This window comes from Rattus rattus, chromosome 6 (assembly GCF_011064425.1).
Source record: "Rattus rattus isolate New Zealand chromosome 6, Rrattus_CSIRO_v1, whole genome shotgun sequence".
Taxonomy (NCBI): Eukaryota; Metazoa; Chordata; class Mammalia; order Rodentia; family Muridae; genus Rattus; species Rattus rattus.
Genome location: NC_046159.1, coordinates 31859277 through 31877413, shown reverse-complemented (window position 1 = coordinate 31877413; position 18137 = coordinate 31859277). Strand labels below are relative to the sequence as shown.

The following is an 18137-nucleotide window of genomic DNA, read 5'->3' as shown; positions in this document are numbered from 1 at the left end:
CCTCTGTGTGTGTGTGTGTGTGTGTGTGTGTGTGTGTGTGTGTGTGTGTGTGTGTGTGTGTTTTAATTACACTCACCAGAACCACACTGAAAGCAGACATATTAAAAGCATGTACTTGCATGTAGGACAACTCAGTAAAGTACAATGAATGAAAAGAATCTACTGGATGATAAAAATTATGCAAATGCCATTTAGTCCCATCAGTAAGAAATTTATTTATTCTTTAAAAACCCAAATGCTTCCATTGTCCAGAAAATTTTAACATAATTATTTACAGTTGTTATAATGTTGAAATGTGTACACCAAAACATTTTGACTTACATTAATACTTTATACACCTTGTATTAATATTAAAAATTCACACACAAATGGAAAAACTGCTAATACCTGATTTCTGTCCCCTATTTTTCCATTTGCAGTTATGTACTTAGGTACCTTTTGACCCTTTGGCAAAAATGTCTAACATCTAGACCCACTAATAACAAAGAAAAAAAAAAAGGAAAAAAAATTAATGAAATGTTTCTCTTCATAGTGAACTCTTAAGCATGTTTTCCCAGTGCTAGCTAGAATTCTTTTGGCATAAGTGTTACATGTTGGCATAGGTAGCACATAGGTTGGTGTCTTCAAAAATGCCAACCAGATAGGCCTCACTGGCCTTCAAAGCATCGTTCACTTTGCTCCAGAAGTACTGATCTGTTCTGAAGTCCTGAGCATTATCTCCCACCAGAGGCTTGAAGAAGGGAAGGGGAGCTTGCCAATCAGAAGTGGACTTCTGATAGCGCCTAATTTCACAGAGTGCCAGAGGTCTCTTCACCCCTGTAGTAAAGGGTGCACTCCTGTGAGCCGTTTTGTAGCCTGTTGTTTTCTGAGTCCTTCATCACTGGTGGATTTATGGGGAGTCTGCTTTCTATGATCCGTGGAATGGGCACCTCCTCACTTACCCCTCTTCTCCTTCAGCTGTGCATGGGTGGCTGCACACAATTTCAGCCAGCGCTCTTAAATCACTGAGCCCTCTCAGCCCCAAGACTTCCTACTTTTGCTCAGTGAGCTCCCTCTTTCCAAGCTCTACATACCTTCTGGTGTTAGATAGGCTCTGACTTTCTGAATTAAGACTGAATTTCCCTTTGTCACTTTGACTGAACTTGGAAATCCTCAAGTGTCTGCAATTGGTATCTCTACAGTGTCTCTCAGTAGATAATTCACAGTTGGCTCACGCTCTCCTGGGTGTCTCCGCACTCACTGATTCCATTGCCCAAGCCTGACCTTATTTTCAGTGGTAGAAACACTTCAGCATGTCCTCCTTGGATATTTGATCAGTGCAACCCAGGATAACATTTGACATGTTTCTGGAGACAGGGTAAGAAAGGACAGGAGGCAGATTTAAATCAACCTAGAACATCTGGTTATTTATCAAGATGTTGGGGGAGGGGCGGCATTGGAGTGGTTGGGTCAGTCCCAGTAATGGATGAGAAGGGAGGTATAGTCCCCATCAGCTTGTGCACGAAGGAGCTTGCTGATTGATATCAGCTGACAGATTTCACCCAAGGAAGCAGTTGACCTGTGGGACAAAAGGGCCTCTGCCAGCTCATATAGGTGGAGCTCTGGGATCATGTGTCCACAAAGAAGTCCTGGAATTTACACACATAGGAATGTTTAGGGCACTGTAGACAGGCCCCAGAGTTGGGTCCCTTCCATGGCCAGAGCACCTCATAAGAACCAGCACCCCTGGAAAGCATGGTAACCCCTGCAAAGAATGGTAGGTGCTGCTGTTAGAAACTGAGCAGGCAGAGTCAAGTCCCAGAGACACAGAAGAGCCATTACCAGGGAGTCTAAGAGGAGTGGTTGTGGGAGAGTGGCTGTGATGGGTACTGGCTTACCTAGGGGATAAGGAAAATGGTGTTGAATTAGATAGTACTAATGGTTACACGACTCTGACACACTAAGTCCACTAACAGCACCTCACATGGGTGGATTTATGACCTATGTGTGTTAAATATGAGACAGTGAAACCTATAGGAAAGCTCACTGAACACTTAGCCATGTCAGGGTTAATCTGCAAAGCAGATTCCCTCTGCTGATCTAAACTTGCAGAGTCCTGTGTCCCCCTCATTCCCCATTATCCCTATCCAGACCGGGACTAGTTAACACAGCTTACTTAAATAGGCCATCTTCAAAGCCTCAGTAAGACCATGAATCTAAGGACTCCTAACTCCAGCTTATAGATGTAAATAGATCAACATTTGTTTTTTCTGGGGAGGAGAGAGGTTTTGGTGTTGAGACTGGTTCTCTTTAGCATTCCTCAACGCAGAACAGCATCTACAGGGCACCAACAATGATGTCTAGTTGGCCAGCATTTATCATTGCTATGACCCCAAGCCAGGACCAGCTTCTATCTGCAGGCAGTGTATACCTATGGCCACAGTGGGCCCAGCAACAATCCACTGGGGACCAGGCCATATTCCTACTGATCCTACTATATGTTAAAACCCCCAAAGGGTGAAAGAGACAAATAATCCTGTTTTAGCAAACACGGGGTATCTATAGTTTTTGACAAGCACACTTTGAGGTACTACCCTGAAGCCAGAAGGTCCCCTCCCTGGACTATGAAAAGCTAAAGTGGCCAAGAGTTTTCTAGATACCCAAAATAAGGACAGGCAGGACCATAAGGCTTCTTCCCATGTGGTCCGGCACTGGGTGTTCTTAAGCATGGAAAAGCCCATTCACAGCATTGTTAACACTTTTTCCACCTAGGAAGAAGCCAAGATGTTTCAGGGTCATTCTGAGTAACCCAGAGCTGTCTTTGAGAAAGATAATTCCAGAAAATTCAGAGGGTTAAAAGACAATCACTAAGGGGCATATGTCCCAGCCTCTGCGGTCCCTTTTTGCCAACAATAGCAGAACCTTAGTTAGCATGTAATAAGACGGGGGCGGGGGCAGAGACAGAGAGACAGACACAGACACAGACAGACAGACAGGCAGAGACAGAGAGAATATGCATACACTGCCAGCAGTGGGTAGAGAAGTCGGCAGGAGGGGCATCTGTTTAGAAGTACTGCAGCTGTTGTGGCCAATTTTTCTCATTTCAGTGATGTTCCAATTCCTTTGTCTTCTCTGTGGGGTGAATTCATTTAGCTCTCTCATGAGTCATCGTGCCCACAGACCATCTCTCTGGAGGAACCCTCAGGAAAATATACACTTCGAGTTGCATTGTATGAGTTGGCAGTGGTGTTTATACCTCCCCAGGGTGGCCTGGGATCAGTTTGCTGTGTCCACATGTCAGGATTCCCAAGGTCCAAGCTCACTTTTTGTGACAGGAGAGTTCCAAGAGAGGACAACTAGAATCTTCAGTGGAGGCAGACGTAAAGCAAAGTTCAAGGACCAAATCTGCCCAATTTGTTTCTTACCTCTAATCTGAGCTGGATCTGGAACAGGCCTGCATGAGGCAGATCAACAGGACAGAAGCGTGCCTGGGTTGGGGGCTTTACATATGCATGGGACCCTCACAACAGAAAAGAACCATGAAATACCCAAAGCTGAATGTGGATGCAACTGTGATGGTGTGGCAGACTGTCCGAGTTCAGCGCTGGCCTGGGCCACACAGCAAGATCCTGTGTCAAAAGAAAGATAAAGGAGAAAGTTAATAGGCCTGAAAGTAAGAGCACCGGCTGCTTTCCAAGGACCTGGTTTCAGTTCCCAGCATCCATGTTGTGGCTCACAAACCATCTGTAATTCTGGCTCCAGGGGATCTGAGTACTTTTCTGGCCCCTACAGGCACCTGTATGCATGTATTTGCTTGTGCATATACTCAAAGACACATAAATAAAAACCAAATTTTTCTGGGCATGGAAATGCACATCTTTGATTCCAGCACTCGGGGCAGAGACAGGTATATCTTTGTGAGTTTGAGACCAGCCTGGTCTACATAGCAAGGTCCAGACCAACCAGGAACAGGGCTATCTCAAAATTGAATAAGTAAGTAAGTAGCCTTTAAAAGAAAGGGGAAGGAGAGAGAAGCTTTGGACCTTTTGAAAAGAAACAGTAGGTTTGTGGAAGATAAAACCAGGCTAGGGCCGAGGGCAGTCAATGAGAGGCAGTCACTGGCAGGAGCTAAGCATTCTCTGCGAGGTACTCCATGGTGCTGACTTCTGCAGATCACAATGGATGCAGGTCCTGATAATGAAGGCCAATTTCCTTGTCTTGGCACAGGAGTAGCATCTTCCTCACAAGAATTTTATGGCTTGTTACACATAAGGAAAGGGCACTGAGGTCACCATCTCTGAGGCTGCCGCTCTAGGACACCTTCTGCCAGAAACCATCTGTTTGCCACTGTGTGTTGGGGCCGCATGTCCTTCACCCCTTCACTGAAGTTCCCCGACAGCTGGCCCCAGTCAGCTGACCCCTCCATCTGGAAGGCTTCTAAGTTTCACCGATGTAACCTCTCTACCAAGGGCTTATGGGAAATGGGCAGGAGAAAAAGTAGCCTGCGTTAGAGGAAGTTGGTGTGGATAAATGTTAGCATGCTGCCACTGAAGTGAGCTTTTTCCATTCATGGAATAGTCTCTTAACCTTTACTCTAACTCAGGTGACCAGCCATTTTATTCAGGCTTCCCTGCAATGACACTGAGTTCTCAGGCCTAGCAGTGAAAAAATCAAAAGAAAAAGAAAAAAGAAAAGGGGCAAAAAAAAGCAACCAAAACAAAACCCTGCAACTTTGCTGCTATCAAATGGCTACCAATTGATTTCCTTCACATTTGCTCTTTTTCAAACAAGCACTCTAAATTTACCCCAAGAGAACACCTCTCCCACAACCTCATTCCCCTCGCCTGTGATTTTCTAGTGGCGTCGCCTCATCCTTCACTCAAGGAAGGTTGGAACCTGGCATTGAAGCCCAAGATATAGACCACATTGTGTGAAGGCTACAGTGCTGACTGTCAATCAGGCTTAGGGTATCAGCCATGCTAGGCAAGCACCTTACCACTGGGCTATGCAGCCAGCTCTAGGAGCCAGAATTAGGACACGAGTTTCAACGGTGATGCCTGAACCAGGGCAGCAGCCTTGGGCTGACTGAGTGTGGAGCCCACTCAGGAATGTGAGCCCCAGCTCAGGTGAGACGGAAAGCACAGACCTGCACTTCTGCTCTTCCTGCCTGGGCTTGTAAGCCCACAAGAAGCGTTTTCTGTCTCTCGGAACTCTAAACGGTGACTTTCTGAGGACATCATTCACACCTGCCTGCCCTGTGGCACGGCACATATACCTAACCTGAAGAAGCTCTGTAGGTTATCAGAGAACATTGTCACTGAGTTAGACAAATGTGTTACACACACGCGCGCACACACACACACCATACACCTTCAGGTACATAGCATATCTTAGGGATCCTTTTCAAGCCCGGATATTTTACCATCACTGAGCTTCTAAAGGCTTGTCATTTTCACTTGGGGGAGGGGTGATCATTTAACTAAGATATAAAACATACACCTTATGAATTTCCCTTTTTAAATGTGCATTCTTAGGACCTGGGCATGTAGCTCAGTTTGTAGAGTGTTTGCCTAGTATGCATTTGGTCCTGGGTTTGACCCCTAGTACCTCATAAAATCAGGCATGGTGGGTGGTACACACCTATAATCCGAGCACTCAGGGGATGGAGGCAGGGGAATCTTGAGTTCACATTTATTTTCTGTCTGGGATCGGTGAATTCATCTCAAAAAGTCAAATGGTTTAATCTGATCATTTAAAATATAATCACTAAGTTGTGTGCTCACCACCACTGTTTGTTTAGAGCATTTTCACTGTCCCCAAAAAACCCAGCCTGCAGCAATTACCTTCATTTGCCCTGCACTGCACCCCCAGTCTGGTAGAGCAGTTTCTCATTGCACTGAGAAACCAGTAACCACTTCTGTCTCTCTCTACGGATTGCCCCATCTGGACATTTTGAGGACATCGTAGCCCACAGTATGTGGTCTTTTCTGGCTTCTGTCTTTTGGCATAAGGTTTTCAGGGCTCATCCTCACTGGAGCATGCATCAGAACTTAGTTCCTTTTTTTTGATAAATACTATTCCATTGTGCGGACAGAGCACGTTGTGTTTCATCCAGTGGTGGGCATGCGGGCTGTTGCCCTTTCGAATCACAAGAGCAGTGCTGCTGTAAATGCTCGTGGGCAGGCGGTTGTTGAGATGTTTTCAGTTGTTTGGGGTGTCTGCCTGGAAGTGAGATTGCTAAGTCACGTGATGACTCTCTTTAGTACTAATCCTTATGAATGTGGCGTATTCGTGTTGAACGTAGAGTTTGTTGAGAGTACGTCAGTGGCTCTTATTTCTTTTTAGATAGACTCTCTCACTGAACTTAGAGCTGCTTTGCTTGGCCAGCAAGCCCCTCGGGGTTCTCCTGCTTCTCCTTAACACTGCACTTATAGGTACATGCCACTGAAAGCATCTTCTGTCCGTCTGTGTTCTTTATAAAGGTGTTAGGCCTGAAGGTTCAACTGAGTATCACCAACTACATGAAGTTGGACATGCTAGCACAAATGCTGTGACTAGCATCCAGCACCTGCTGGTCTGCACTGTAGCACGGTGAGCAGGGAGGAATGGGGGTGCATGTTAGACCATAAGGAAGGGGCAGCTTCCTCTAGTCTCCTTCCAATGCACACTATGTGGTACTGTCACCAAAGGATGGGTGTTGAAGGAAAACAGGCTTGGCAAAGAGGGCCACAGGGTCTGTGCTTCTATAGACAATAGCTACAGATGCAATAAAACTATTGAGAGGAAGTGGGGCCAGCCTGGTTTTTTTCTCCCTCAACAAGACCCTAATGAGCCAGCTTCATGCATGCAAAAGGGATAGCAGCCTAGTAAAATGGTGGTTGGCAGCTGTCGGGATCTACTCAGATGCCAGGCCAAAGTGTTACATTTCAAAATCTTCCCACAGAAAGGGCCATCCCAGCCAGCACTGATGGTAAAAGGTTCTTTCTTAGATAATGAAGCCCAGGACATAGCAGGAAGTTGCTTTGAAGTCAAGAGTGACTCCAGCTTTTGATTCTCCGGCAACAGATGGCAGTTGTAAGTGGTGACAGACCCCAGATAGAGAGCCATGGCCAGCTAAAAGGGCAGTATAGGAGAAGAATTGTTCTTCAGGGAGCTGTTACCCTAAATGATATCAAAGAATTTACATTCTTCCCTTCTTGGTGAGAAAAATTATTTGAGAACAACAATTATAATTTCAGCCAAGCACAACAGTACACACCTCTGGTCCCAGCTACTGAGGATGCTGAGGGAGGAGAACCATTTAAGCCTAGAGGTTTATGCCCAACCTGGGCCATAGAGTGAGACTCCATCTCAAAGCAAACAAAAAGTAAAGTTCCAATTGCACAGGACATAATGGGCCCCAGGTAACTGCCAGTCCAGAGAGGGCAGGTGACTTCAGGGTGCCAGTTAATTGCTCCTGGCTGCGTGGTGGCGGCTTGCTTTGGGGTGGATTTTTGAGACTAAAAAGCCAAGAAGGTGGTCCTGAGTTAACTGCGCCAGCTCCAGCGAGAACAGCAGCGTGAATGTGTACACGACAGTGAAGAGTTCTTGTTGACGGCCGCCCTATCCCGTCAGCCCCTTGAAGGTCATAAGACTGATTCTTATGTGACATGTGTCCCAGACCTCTCCATGTTAGCTGAATGGGTAACTGGATGGATGTTCTTCTCTGGAATAGGCCTGTGACTCTGAATGACCCAGCACATCTTAATAGACGGGACCTGTGGCAGAAACATGTCCTGGAGAACTTGGATTTCTATAAATCTGGGTCCTCATTTTCAAAACATACAGGCACACACGTTTGCACACACATGCACATGCACATGCACACAGACACTTCAAGAGTTGCTAAGTTAATTTGCCTACTCAAAACTAGTGTCCTGCTTTTGTACACGATTGGGGGCGGGGTTCACAAAGAGCCCCCGGCCTGGACTCAGAGCTGGGCTTTCCTGCCAGCCTGCTCACCACCTTACACTTGCCTAGGCCATTCTCCATTTTCCTCCAGAGAGCCAGAATGTAACCAAAACAGTTTTTGACTCCTGTGAGACCTGGGGTGGATGAGGAAGAAGCAACCTGGATTCTGCCCTGTGTCCAGCCTATCATGTCTCAGATTTAACCCTTAATTTCTAAGTGGAGCATGAATTTTTGTATGTTTGTGTGTGGTTTTAACAGAGATCTTTACGGTACCATTTAACATACTAAAAGTCCTTTTACTTTCTCTGAGATCATTCCCTGAAACTTGTCCTGTATTTGTAGATGGCTACAGTGTGTGTCATAAATAAAAGGTAGAAAACATTTAAGTTACAGAAGGCTTCGAAGTACAGTATGCACTGTAACTCTGTAAACCCTTCAGACAAATCCCAGCCAAAAACCAGAGGCCACACTGCTGACTCTGATAGCAGACAGAGTGACTGCTCTGGGAGCACATTTAGTCACCCCACCTGGGTGACTGACAGCCTTTTATCAGGGCTGTCCTAAGACAGTAAGCAAGCCATCCAGTTGCAAATGAGACTGCCACCCTACCCAGACACCTTGTGGCTGGTGATGGCTGTTGAGTGCATTGTTTGGGACATTTTAGCCAGGCCACAGGGAGCTCAGTGGCCCTCTTATTCACCCTTTTACATTGAGTGACTTTGGCTACCAATGGTTTACTGTGTTCCATAGGCAGTACGGGGAAAACTCCGTTCCTACGTCATGAGCACTGTAGTATAACCAGTAGCATGATGAATCCCTCCCTGGGACATGAATAGTCTCTTTGTCCTACACAGCCATGGTGTATATGCTACCCACCCCTCAGTCACTTAGCACCCAGCTCAGCTGTCATGCTGCCTGCCACAGTATCAGGGTGCTAGTGTTTTTAAATGGCCTCAACCTGCCAGGTTGCTGAGGCTGGCAGTTTCGTCTCACTCCTTTGTTAAGATTGTCTGATTGACTTTCAATTACTCTTATCTTCCCCTGGCTGTGTCTGACTCACAAAGCGAGCCTTATCGTGTATGTTGGCATGTAGAAGAAGCCAGCATCTGCAGTGTTCCGCACTCTCTGGCCTCAAATGTCCATGGGAGTCTTGGAACAACCCCCTCCCCGATAAGGTGGGACTGTTGGAGTGGTTGATGCCCCTTTCCCCAGTGCTCTGCTAACTACTTTGTAATTATTAATATTTGCAGGCCTTCAACTGGCTCATGACTTAGGAACAGTGCAGGGGTTGGGGAGGGCGGAGGATCTCACTCCTACACCATACTACCACAGGTAAGCTGTGGAAAATTAATTCAGAAATTAGCTTACAGCATCCAGCCCTGAGCCACTTCAGGACAAAATATTCCATTTATAGCCACAATCATGATATGCAATGGCCACAGTACCCATATCCTAAGCAGATGAGCTGTGTGCTTGCTGAGTTGATGGTTTTTCTGATGCTGTGAGAAGGGGTATCTCGAATTTAGAGGAACAGTAGGAGCTCTGAGCATCCTTTTTCATAGTTCAGTGGTGGCTTAAAAATCATCACGCAACCTCGTGTCCCTTGTGCCCTGATATCTCTGGTCTCCCTCAGGGAAGCTACACAGCTCAGTCAGTTTCTCTCATTTGCCAGCTTGCAGGTAACACTTCTGCTACCCAAGTACTGTGCTGTAAGATGCACATCAAGGCTGCACACTGATTTCTGCCCAGAAGCGTAGAGCCCCAAAGCCTGCTTTTATTAGCCACGGCCTTGTACAGAGCAGGGCTTTCCACTAAACTGATGGCTTCTGAGATAATTTCCTCTTATTGTTGACATTCATTAAGAATAAAGCAGAATGTAGTGAGTAACATAATTCCTTCAGTCATTCAAAAAAAATTAAAATTAGTGGCTACCCATTGCACGTGGTGGTAGGGACATGTGTGCATGTGTGTGCGTTCCATGTGCATGTGGGCAGAGGAAGACATTGGGTACTCTATTTTACCACTCTATTCTCTATGACTCTCACAGAACCTAGACAGAGGATGGCAACCAGCAAACCCCAGTAATCCCCCTGTCTCCACCACACACACCCCCATCCCAGTGTATATAACCTGAGCATCCTTTTTCACAGTTCAGATTTTCCCATGGCTTCTGGGGGTTTAAGCTCAAGTCCTTATGCTTGCACAGCAAGCAGTTTCACCCACAACTCCCTTCTGTAAGATGCTAAAATCCCATTCATACCCCTTGGAACACAAAAGGAAGCTCTCGTAATTATTTGTGGGAACCACACAGGTCAATTCATAGGGAGGTGGCTTAACTTTGTACATAAGCCTTGCGGTGTGCTTTGACAGTCGCCCTGCATACTATATCCCCATTTCCCTGAGGCTGTCCTGTCTGAAGCACAAACAGTGCCTCCATCAGCGGGTCATGCTTCTGAGCCTGCTGCACTTTGAACTGGAAGACCTTGAGGGAAGATGAGGGCTGGGGCTGGGATGGGGAAGCTGGGATAAAGGAATAAGACAGGTGGACAGAAGCGATGCTGAGGGGGAGGGGGAGAGTTGCAAGAGGTGAGCCTCCCTGGGCTTCTTGCCCTTCTGAATGCCAGGTGATTCTCCATGGTGATCTGACACTGTCCTCTGTCCTATGCAGTTGGTTGCTCAGAGCTTCAGACAGCATTTTGGTCATTTCTCTCCCCTGGATGGGGATCTTTTCATGGCCTCCTATCTCCACCTTGACTCATCTTTTTCTGCATTTATACAAGGTTGCTTTCAGCTCTCCCTCTGGTGCCATTTCTAAATTATTCCCAGATTGTCATTTCAAGTGATACAAAGTCACCTTGAATTGTCACTGACAAATGTAGACAGCATACACATCAATTTCCTCATGTTCACAGTAGGAAAACTCAGGTCAGGAGAGCAGGGATGGCATCTTTCCTGCAGATCGATATGGCTGCCTGAAACAGTAGAAAATTCAGTATCCAGGCATGGTCCACACCTTCTCAGGCCCCATATCACAGGATGAGGCCTATGACTTGGTGTGGCAAAAGTTAAGGAAAAGACAGATCTGTGGCCACCAGAGTGTCAGGACCAAGCTAAAAAACAAAGACTAGACTCTGTTTGCACTGTGCATATAGTCAGTAAATCTTTCCTAACTGGTCTCCCTTATCCAGCCCTCCTGATGCTATGATTTAAGCTATGATTGCCTAAAGGTGATCCACTCCCGTGGGTCCTAGTGCCCAAGGGATGCGGGTGCTCTCAGCCAGCAAATAGCTTTCTAGAATACCTCCCATTTCTGTGGCTACTAGCTGAGGCAGATACTTACCAAGAATCCTTCAGGTTTCCTGCCAAACCTGGGAATGCCAGGTGGACACGTCATTATACAATGTAACTAAGTACCTAAGTGAAAAATGAATGCTGGAAGACATTTTTATGAAACCCAAATTGAGTTTGGAAAAATTTGATGGCAGTGAGTGTCTGGGATCACTGCTGTCTGCAGTGGGAGCAAGGCTATCCTACAAGGAAGGTTCTAAAACTGCCTCCCTACACTCAAGTTTTAGTTCTGTGAGGGCTGGAGTAATAATTCAGTGGGTAAAGTGTTGCTACACAAGCATGAAGACCTGAGTTCAGATTTCTGACACCCATGTAAAAGCCCACTGTGTGTTGGGGGTAGAGGGGCAGTGGTGGTAGTGGTGCGTGCGTGCGTGCGTGTCTGTCTGGGAGGCAGAGACAGGAAGATTTCATGGGTCTTGCTGGCCAGCCAGGCTAACCAAAACAGTACACTTATGATTCAACAAGAGACCCAGCCTCAAAATATAAAGTGTTTGGTTGGTGGTGCACACCTTAATCCCAGAACTTGGGAGACAGAATCAGGCAAGATCTCAGTGAGTATGAGACCAGCCTGATTTATAAAGCAAGTCCCAGGCCAACATACATGAGGCCAGAACTACACAGTAAGACCCTGAAAAAAACTCAGAATTAGCCTCTGACTTCCACTTGCGTATATACAGGCAAATGTGCATACATACAAAACACACAGAATTCTAACTTCAAAACTTACTACCTATGCAACCTCCAGATAGTTGCAGATCCATCCTTAGAGACAGTCCCTCTTCTGTGAAATGGAGGTGACAACATGGTCTAGGCACTGTGAGGACTGAGTAAAATAGGGTAGATTAAGCCTCTACCACAGCAAAGCAACATCGGTCATCACCGCCATCACAGTCACATCTTACCTAACAGCATGTGTGCACACTGCTTTGCACTTGTCCTAGATAAGATTGCTATTTCTGTCAGAGTTTAATTATTGTTTCTTTTAACAACAATTCAGAGGGAACAGCTAACAATGCATAAAGATGATAGATGATATTTTTGCTTATCAAGTCAATCTCTGAAGCTGGGCATGATGGTGCACACCAATAATCCTAGCACTTAGGATGCAGAGGCAGGAGGATCACCAGTTTAAGGTCAGCCTGGGAACACAGTGAGATCCTGTCTTCATAAAACCTCTGAAAATTAAATTCTTTCTCTCCCTTCCTCCCTCCCTCTCTCCTCTCTCCCGCTGTGTGTGTGTGTGTGTGTGTGTGTGTGTGTGTGTGTGATCCCTCAGAAAGTTCTAGCTAGAGCTTCGTAGAGACCTGTGTTTTTTGTTTTGTTTTGTTTTGTTTGTTTTTTTACTTTTTTTTTCCGTTGGGAGGGAGGGAGGGAGGGAGGGAGAGAGAGAGAGAGAGAGAGAGAGAGAGAGAGAGATATGATTGACAACCTTCTGTAAGCTTCAAGGTCCTCTAGGCATCCAAGCCTAGTTCCATCCAGAGCTGTGCTCTCTGGAGCATATTCGTGAAATTGCTACAATATTCCTTATTTGTATCTTCCATAGCGGGCAGTAAAATTTAGCTGTAATTATATTCAGGGGGCATCTCTGGGTCTGTTTTAGAATCTGAAGTCTGTGGTTTATTCCTGATGTGGAAATGGACTGGTCCTGCAGGAACAAGAGGAAGGGCTCCACCAGCGACTACTGTCATTGTACTGAAGAGTGCTACGGACATGACCAGGCTAGGCATTGGGATTACGTGGACTAGTGGTGCTCGACAGTAGCCAGGGATTTGTGACTTTGTTAATTCACATAAATTCACTTATGAAGACATAAGTTGGGATCCCAGAAAGAGAGGTGAAAAAATTCTTCCGTATATTTTAGAATGCAGAGCTGCTGGAAGCCAGCTCTGTGTCCGAGTCACAGGCATAGTAGACTCACTTGGCAGTCGCATAAAGCAGTCACTCATGCCCATGTGCACAGCCAAGGTAGTTATGGCCTTGATGCCTGGTTAGAGACAAATGAAGCTCCTTGGGGAGTCTTCTGGAAGGCTGTGTGGTGTAATGGAAAAAGCAGAGAGAGAGGTGCAAGGCCTGCCTGTACGGTGCTTGTGAGTACTGGCCTGTTTGAGGCCTTGCCAGTGCCCTTTTGTGGTGTGGGGATGGTGATTCGCCTCTCAGAGGGCTGTGCTAAGGACGAGTGTGTGAAGCTTCATCTGTAGGGATTAACAGTGTCTCCTGGCATCACCATCAGGATCATGGCTTAGACCACACTCCTTTGAATTCAGAGACTCAGGATTCTGCTGTCGTCCCACAGGGAGGACTTTCGAACAAAGGAGCTCTGTTCTGCACTCTTTAGTTTCTCAGGAAACTGGAGAGGAGCTGGGGAATTCTTAGGAGCAGGCAGAAAGTGGGCAGCTCCAGGTTAAATTCACTTCTCGGATTTGGATGTGCTTGAGCGTCCCACCCAGTCAACCCTCAAAACAGACAGGCGCCAAATACTCTCCGTTCTGGTTTCGGTTTTGTTCTTGCTGGGGGTCAAGCCCAGGCTTTCACATGTGCTTTGCCTGGGTTCCACCTGTGAGCTGCAGCCCTGCCAGACAACTCTTCACTTCTTTGTTTTGTATGTGGATCTCATCACTCTTGGAAATCATTCACCCACTCAAATATCAGTAATTCTCAAGACAGCAACGATTTTATTTTCCCACCTTACATGCCTCATATAGTGACTAATGCATTGATATTTTTCCTTCCATTTTGACTTCTTTTATTCCAAAATAATAGAGAGTTTTAAAAGATTTCCTCTCCTAATGTCACAGCTAAGTTTCCATTCAGTAGCTGACTAAGAGACTGGGTAGAGACAATCTGTTTGGAAACACCAGGATTCTACAGTGCAGCTGGCTTTCTGAAGATGCTTGCTCAGTCTTTGATGGCACCGTGAGCCCTGTGATGTCCCAAGACCAGGCCTCTAGAGGTCTGACTTGCTAATTCAGTCAGCGGGGAGCATGACTTTCCACCCTGCTCACCCTTTGTGGTATGGCTGGATAGAGCTCAGAATGGCCTCAGGTTTCCATGTCTCTAGGAAGACACTTAGCAAATTATTTTTAAACCATTTGGAGTTGGTGCAAAACACCAGAGGATTCTGCAGACTCTTGAGTGAGTTCAGAGGAAAGTGGAGCTAGTGGGGCCACCTGCACTTCCTGAGAGGGCGACTCCTTCTCAGCTTGCTGTCCTCCTACTTCCCAGCATTTGCTGCTCTAGTGCTCTCTGTAGGATCTCCCTCTCCCCCTTCCTCTCCCTCTCCCTCTCCCTCTCCCTCTCCCTCTCCCTCTCCCTCTTGCTCTCCTCCTCCCCATGTGTGAGTGTGTAGATGTATATTTGCACAGGCTCTGTGTGCATGCACTTGTGGAGGCCAGGGGCCAACATCTAGTGTTGTCTTGTATTGCTCTCCACCTAGTTATGTTTTGTTTTGTTTTGTTTTGTTTTGTTTTGTTTTGTTTTGTTTTGTTTTGTAGTCCCAGACCACTACTTCTAGGTTCGTTGTAGATGCTGGGATTTGAACTCAGTCCATCATGCCCTCACAACAAGCATTTACCCACTGAATCATCTCCCTATCCCCTAGTGGGCTCTTTTTTTCACTAAAATTCCAAAAGCTTCCACAGCCACTTAGAGTTAGGGCTGGACTGCTCAAGAAAAGTGGGCATCTGAAGGTCTGGTCCCTCAAGTGAGCTCCTGTCAACCATTAGTCTTCTCCTTGTGGAGAAGTGGCATTCTTGGCAGTGAACTATGTAATGGAAAAAGCTGAGCCACAGCAGAAAGAGCTCACAGCCTACCTACCTCACTCTCTCAAACCCTGAGACCTGTTCCTCACAATTCCTCTGGGACTCTAGCACATGGATGAGGAGGGTGGGGAGGGTCTTGGGGTCTCCAGAGGCTCACCAGACGTCATCTTGATCTGATATGTTAGCACAGTCCCCTGAGTGGATGTGTGTGCTTTCAATGTCTGTAGGCAGCTGTGCTGGTGACATTCTCATATGAGTGGGTAGCCGCTGGTGGGTGCTAGAGCAGCACACCGCTGCCCTGTCTTGTTGGACTTTGCATCATGGCCCCTCTCGTCTCAGTGAATATGCTTATTGCATATTGGTAACCAAGCCCTGACTTGTTAGCAGAGGGTGGCTAGGTAGAAGGTAGGAAGATGCAGAAAAGCCACTAACAAAATGTCCTTGCATATCTGCCTTTAAGGACAAATGAAAAACTATACCAGAAGACCCACTATTTTTTAGTCCACCAATTTGTGTGTGTATGTGTGTGTGTGTGTGTGTGTGTGTGTGTGTGTGTGTGTGTGATGTGTGTGTGTGTGTATATGTGTGTATGTGGGGTGTATGGGGTGTGTGTGTGTGTTCTTTTTTTTTTTTTAACTTTGAGACAAGGTCTTGCTTAGTGGCTGAGGCTATCCTTGAACTCAATGAAAACATCCATTGCTGACTGAGTAGGTGGGAGGATGGGTACATAGATGAATGAGTGGGTGGAGGCGTGGATGGGTGAGTGGGTGGAGGCATGGGTGGGTGAATGGGTGGATGTATGGATGGGTGAGTGGGTGGAGGTATGGATGGGTGGGTGGAGTGGGTGGGTGAATGGGTGGATGTATGGATGGGTGAGTGGGTGGAGGTGTGGGTGGGTGAGTGGGTGGATGTATGGATGGGTGAGTGGGTGGAGGCGTGGGTGGGTGAGTGGGTGGATGGATGGATGGGTGAGTGGGTGGAGGCGTGGGTGGGTGAGTGGGTGGATGGATGGATGGGTGAGTGGGTGGAGGTATGGGTGGGTGAGTGGGTGGATGTATGGATGGGTGAGTGGGTGGAGGCGTGGGTGGGTGAGTGGGTGGATGTATGGATGGGTGAGTGGGTGGAGGTGTGGGTGGGTGAGTGGGTGGAGGTGTGGGTGGGTGAGTGGGTGGAGGCATGGATGGACAGACGGGTACATGGATGAGCAGATGGATAAGTAGGTAGGTGGGTGCATGTTTGACCTGGCAGCAAACTGAAGGTGAGAGATCAGGGCACTTCTGCACTCAGGGGTTTATCAGTGGTTATCACAGTCATGTTAAAGTGGTCTGGGCCCATAATGTGTCCAATGTTTGTTTTGCTTTGAAGAATTCAGAAAAGTGCCATCCTAGGTGGTGTTTCTGTTTCTATAACACAACCACTAGCCCAAAACCAACTCAGAAGAAAGGGCTCGTTTCAGTTTATAGGTTACAGTCTGTCATGGAAAGACGTCAGAGTCGGAACTGAACCAGAGGCCATGGGGAATGCTTACTAGCTTGCTCTTCATGGCTTGCCTGACCTGCGTCCTTATACACTTCAGGGCCACCTGCCCTAGGGTGACACACCCACAGTGGGCTGCACCCTCCCATGACAGTCATTGATCAAGAAAATGCCTCACACAGACGTAGAGGTCAGTCTCACAGAGGCAACTCCTCAGCTAAGGTTGTCTCTTACTGGTGACCCTAGTGTGTGAAAGCTTACAAAATCTAGCACAGATAATGAGTTCTCTTAAAAATAGCTCCTCTAGAAGTCAAGTTTCCAAGATTACTATGCTAATCAACCTTGGTTGAAATGAATCACTGGCTAGGGTTTAAACAAACATGCTAATGTGCTTGTTAATAAACCCTTAGCTCACTGAGAGCTAGGGTGGACCACTACTGCATCCAAACTGTTGCCTGGTAACATGGCAGCCACACTTCTGGGGTATCTCTTCAAGCTCAACAGGGCCAGCAGAGAGGGCTGTCTGTAATGGCCTGCTGGCCTGGTCCTCCAGTGACCCAGTCAATGTGGCCGTCATTGGTCACGTCTGGGAATTATTCTGACAGTGGTAATAGCCAGGAGCAGCAGCCACATCGTGTCACATGACCCAAGAGTCAAGAAAAGATTGGCGAAATTTTTCAAAATTGTTGTGCTTATCGAAGGGCCAAGCAAGCAGAACGACTTATGCCCAACACAGCTGTATTTCCTGTGTCTTTTGTTCTCTAAAACCAGATGGAGTCGTGCACTCTCCACAGGTGGCTATGATCCTCGTCCATAATGGGGACTCCAGGATATTTGACTGGCAAATTACCCCAACCTTTGGCATTAGCAGGATAGCCCTGTGTTAGAGCCTTGGAATGTCAAGGGAGGTGATTTGCATGTGGCAGTTTGTTGTAATGACCAACACCTTGCTTCCTCAAGGAATACATATGTATATACATCCAGGGGGCTTTAAAGCTGAACTCTGTGTAGTAAAAATTGAAATGCACGCGAGTGAATTTTCACATTCTACCTAGATTTACAGCAGATACCACTTGCAAGACAATGTTTCCTCTTAACATTCTTCCTCCGAGGAGCCGCTGAGCTGCAGTCCCAGGTTCCGTTCTCTCCCTTGCAGGTGCTTTTCACTCTGATCAAACCATAAAATCCCAGTGTTTTCAACCCTACCTCACACCAGGAGTGACAATGTGACAATGGTGCCCTTTGAGCCCTGTTTTCTTCCTTACTGTAGGTAGTCTGTGGTTTGTGCTGGTTTCAGTACCTTAGCTTTCTTTCTCCTGCAGTAAAATACCTAAGACATTTAACATAAAGAGAGGGAGGGACATTTCCTTCAGTTCAGCTTTGGAGGCTTTTCTCAGTTGGCCTAGGGGTGCGGGGCACCACACCATGACTATAGTGAAAAGTGAAAGAGAGAAATGAGGTGGGGGTCCCTGCAGGGGAACACCTACTAACCTAACGTCACCTATCAGGCCCACTTTCAGGAGTACCATTGGCCTTCAGGAATATTCAAGAACCAAATTAACATCAATGGACTGAGCATCATCCAGCGTCCTCAGCGTCCAGTGTGCACAGCGTCAGTGGGCTCAG

General features: G+C 46.8%; 1 protein-coding gene across 2 annotated transcripts in view; it reads left to right on the top strand.

Annotated features, from left to right (window-relative positions):
• Atg7 (autophagy related 7) overlaps positions 1-18137 on the top strand; it is a 177504-nt gene that overhangs the window by 108606 nt on the left and 50761 nt on the right. Inside the window, exon 18 of one of the 2 annotated variants that reach the window (XM_032905891.1) lies at positions 9180-9672. The exons of the other annotated variant lie outside the window; for it this stretch is intronic. Coding sequence (XP_032761782.1) covers positions 9180-9203 — 24 coding nt within the window. The 3' untranslated portion in view covers positions 9204-9672. Of the gene's footprint in view, positions 1-9179; positions 9673-18137 lie in introns of those variants that run through there. 2 annotated transcript variants of the gene reach the window in all.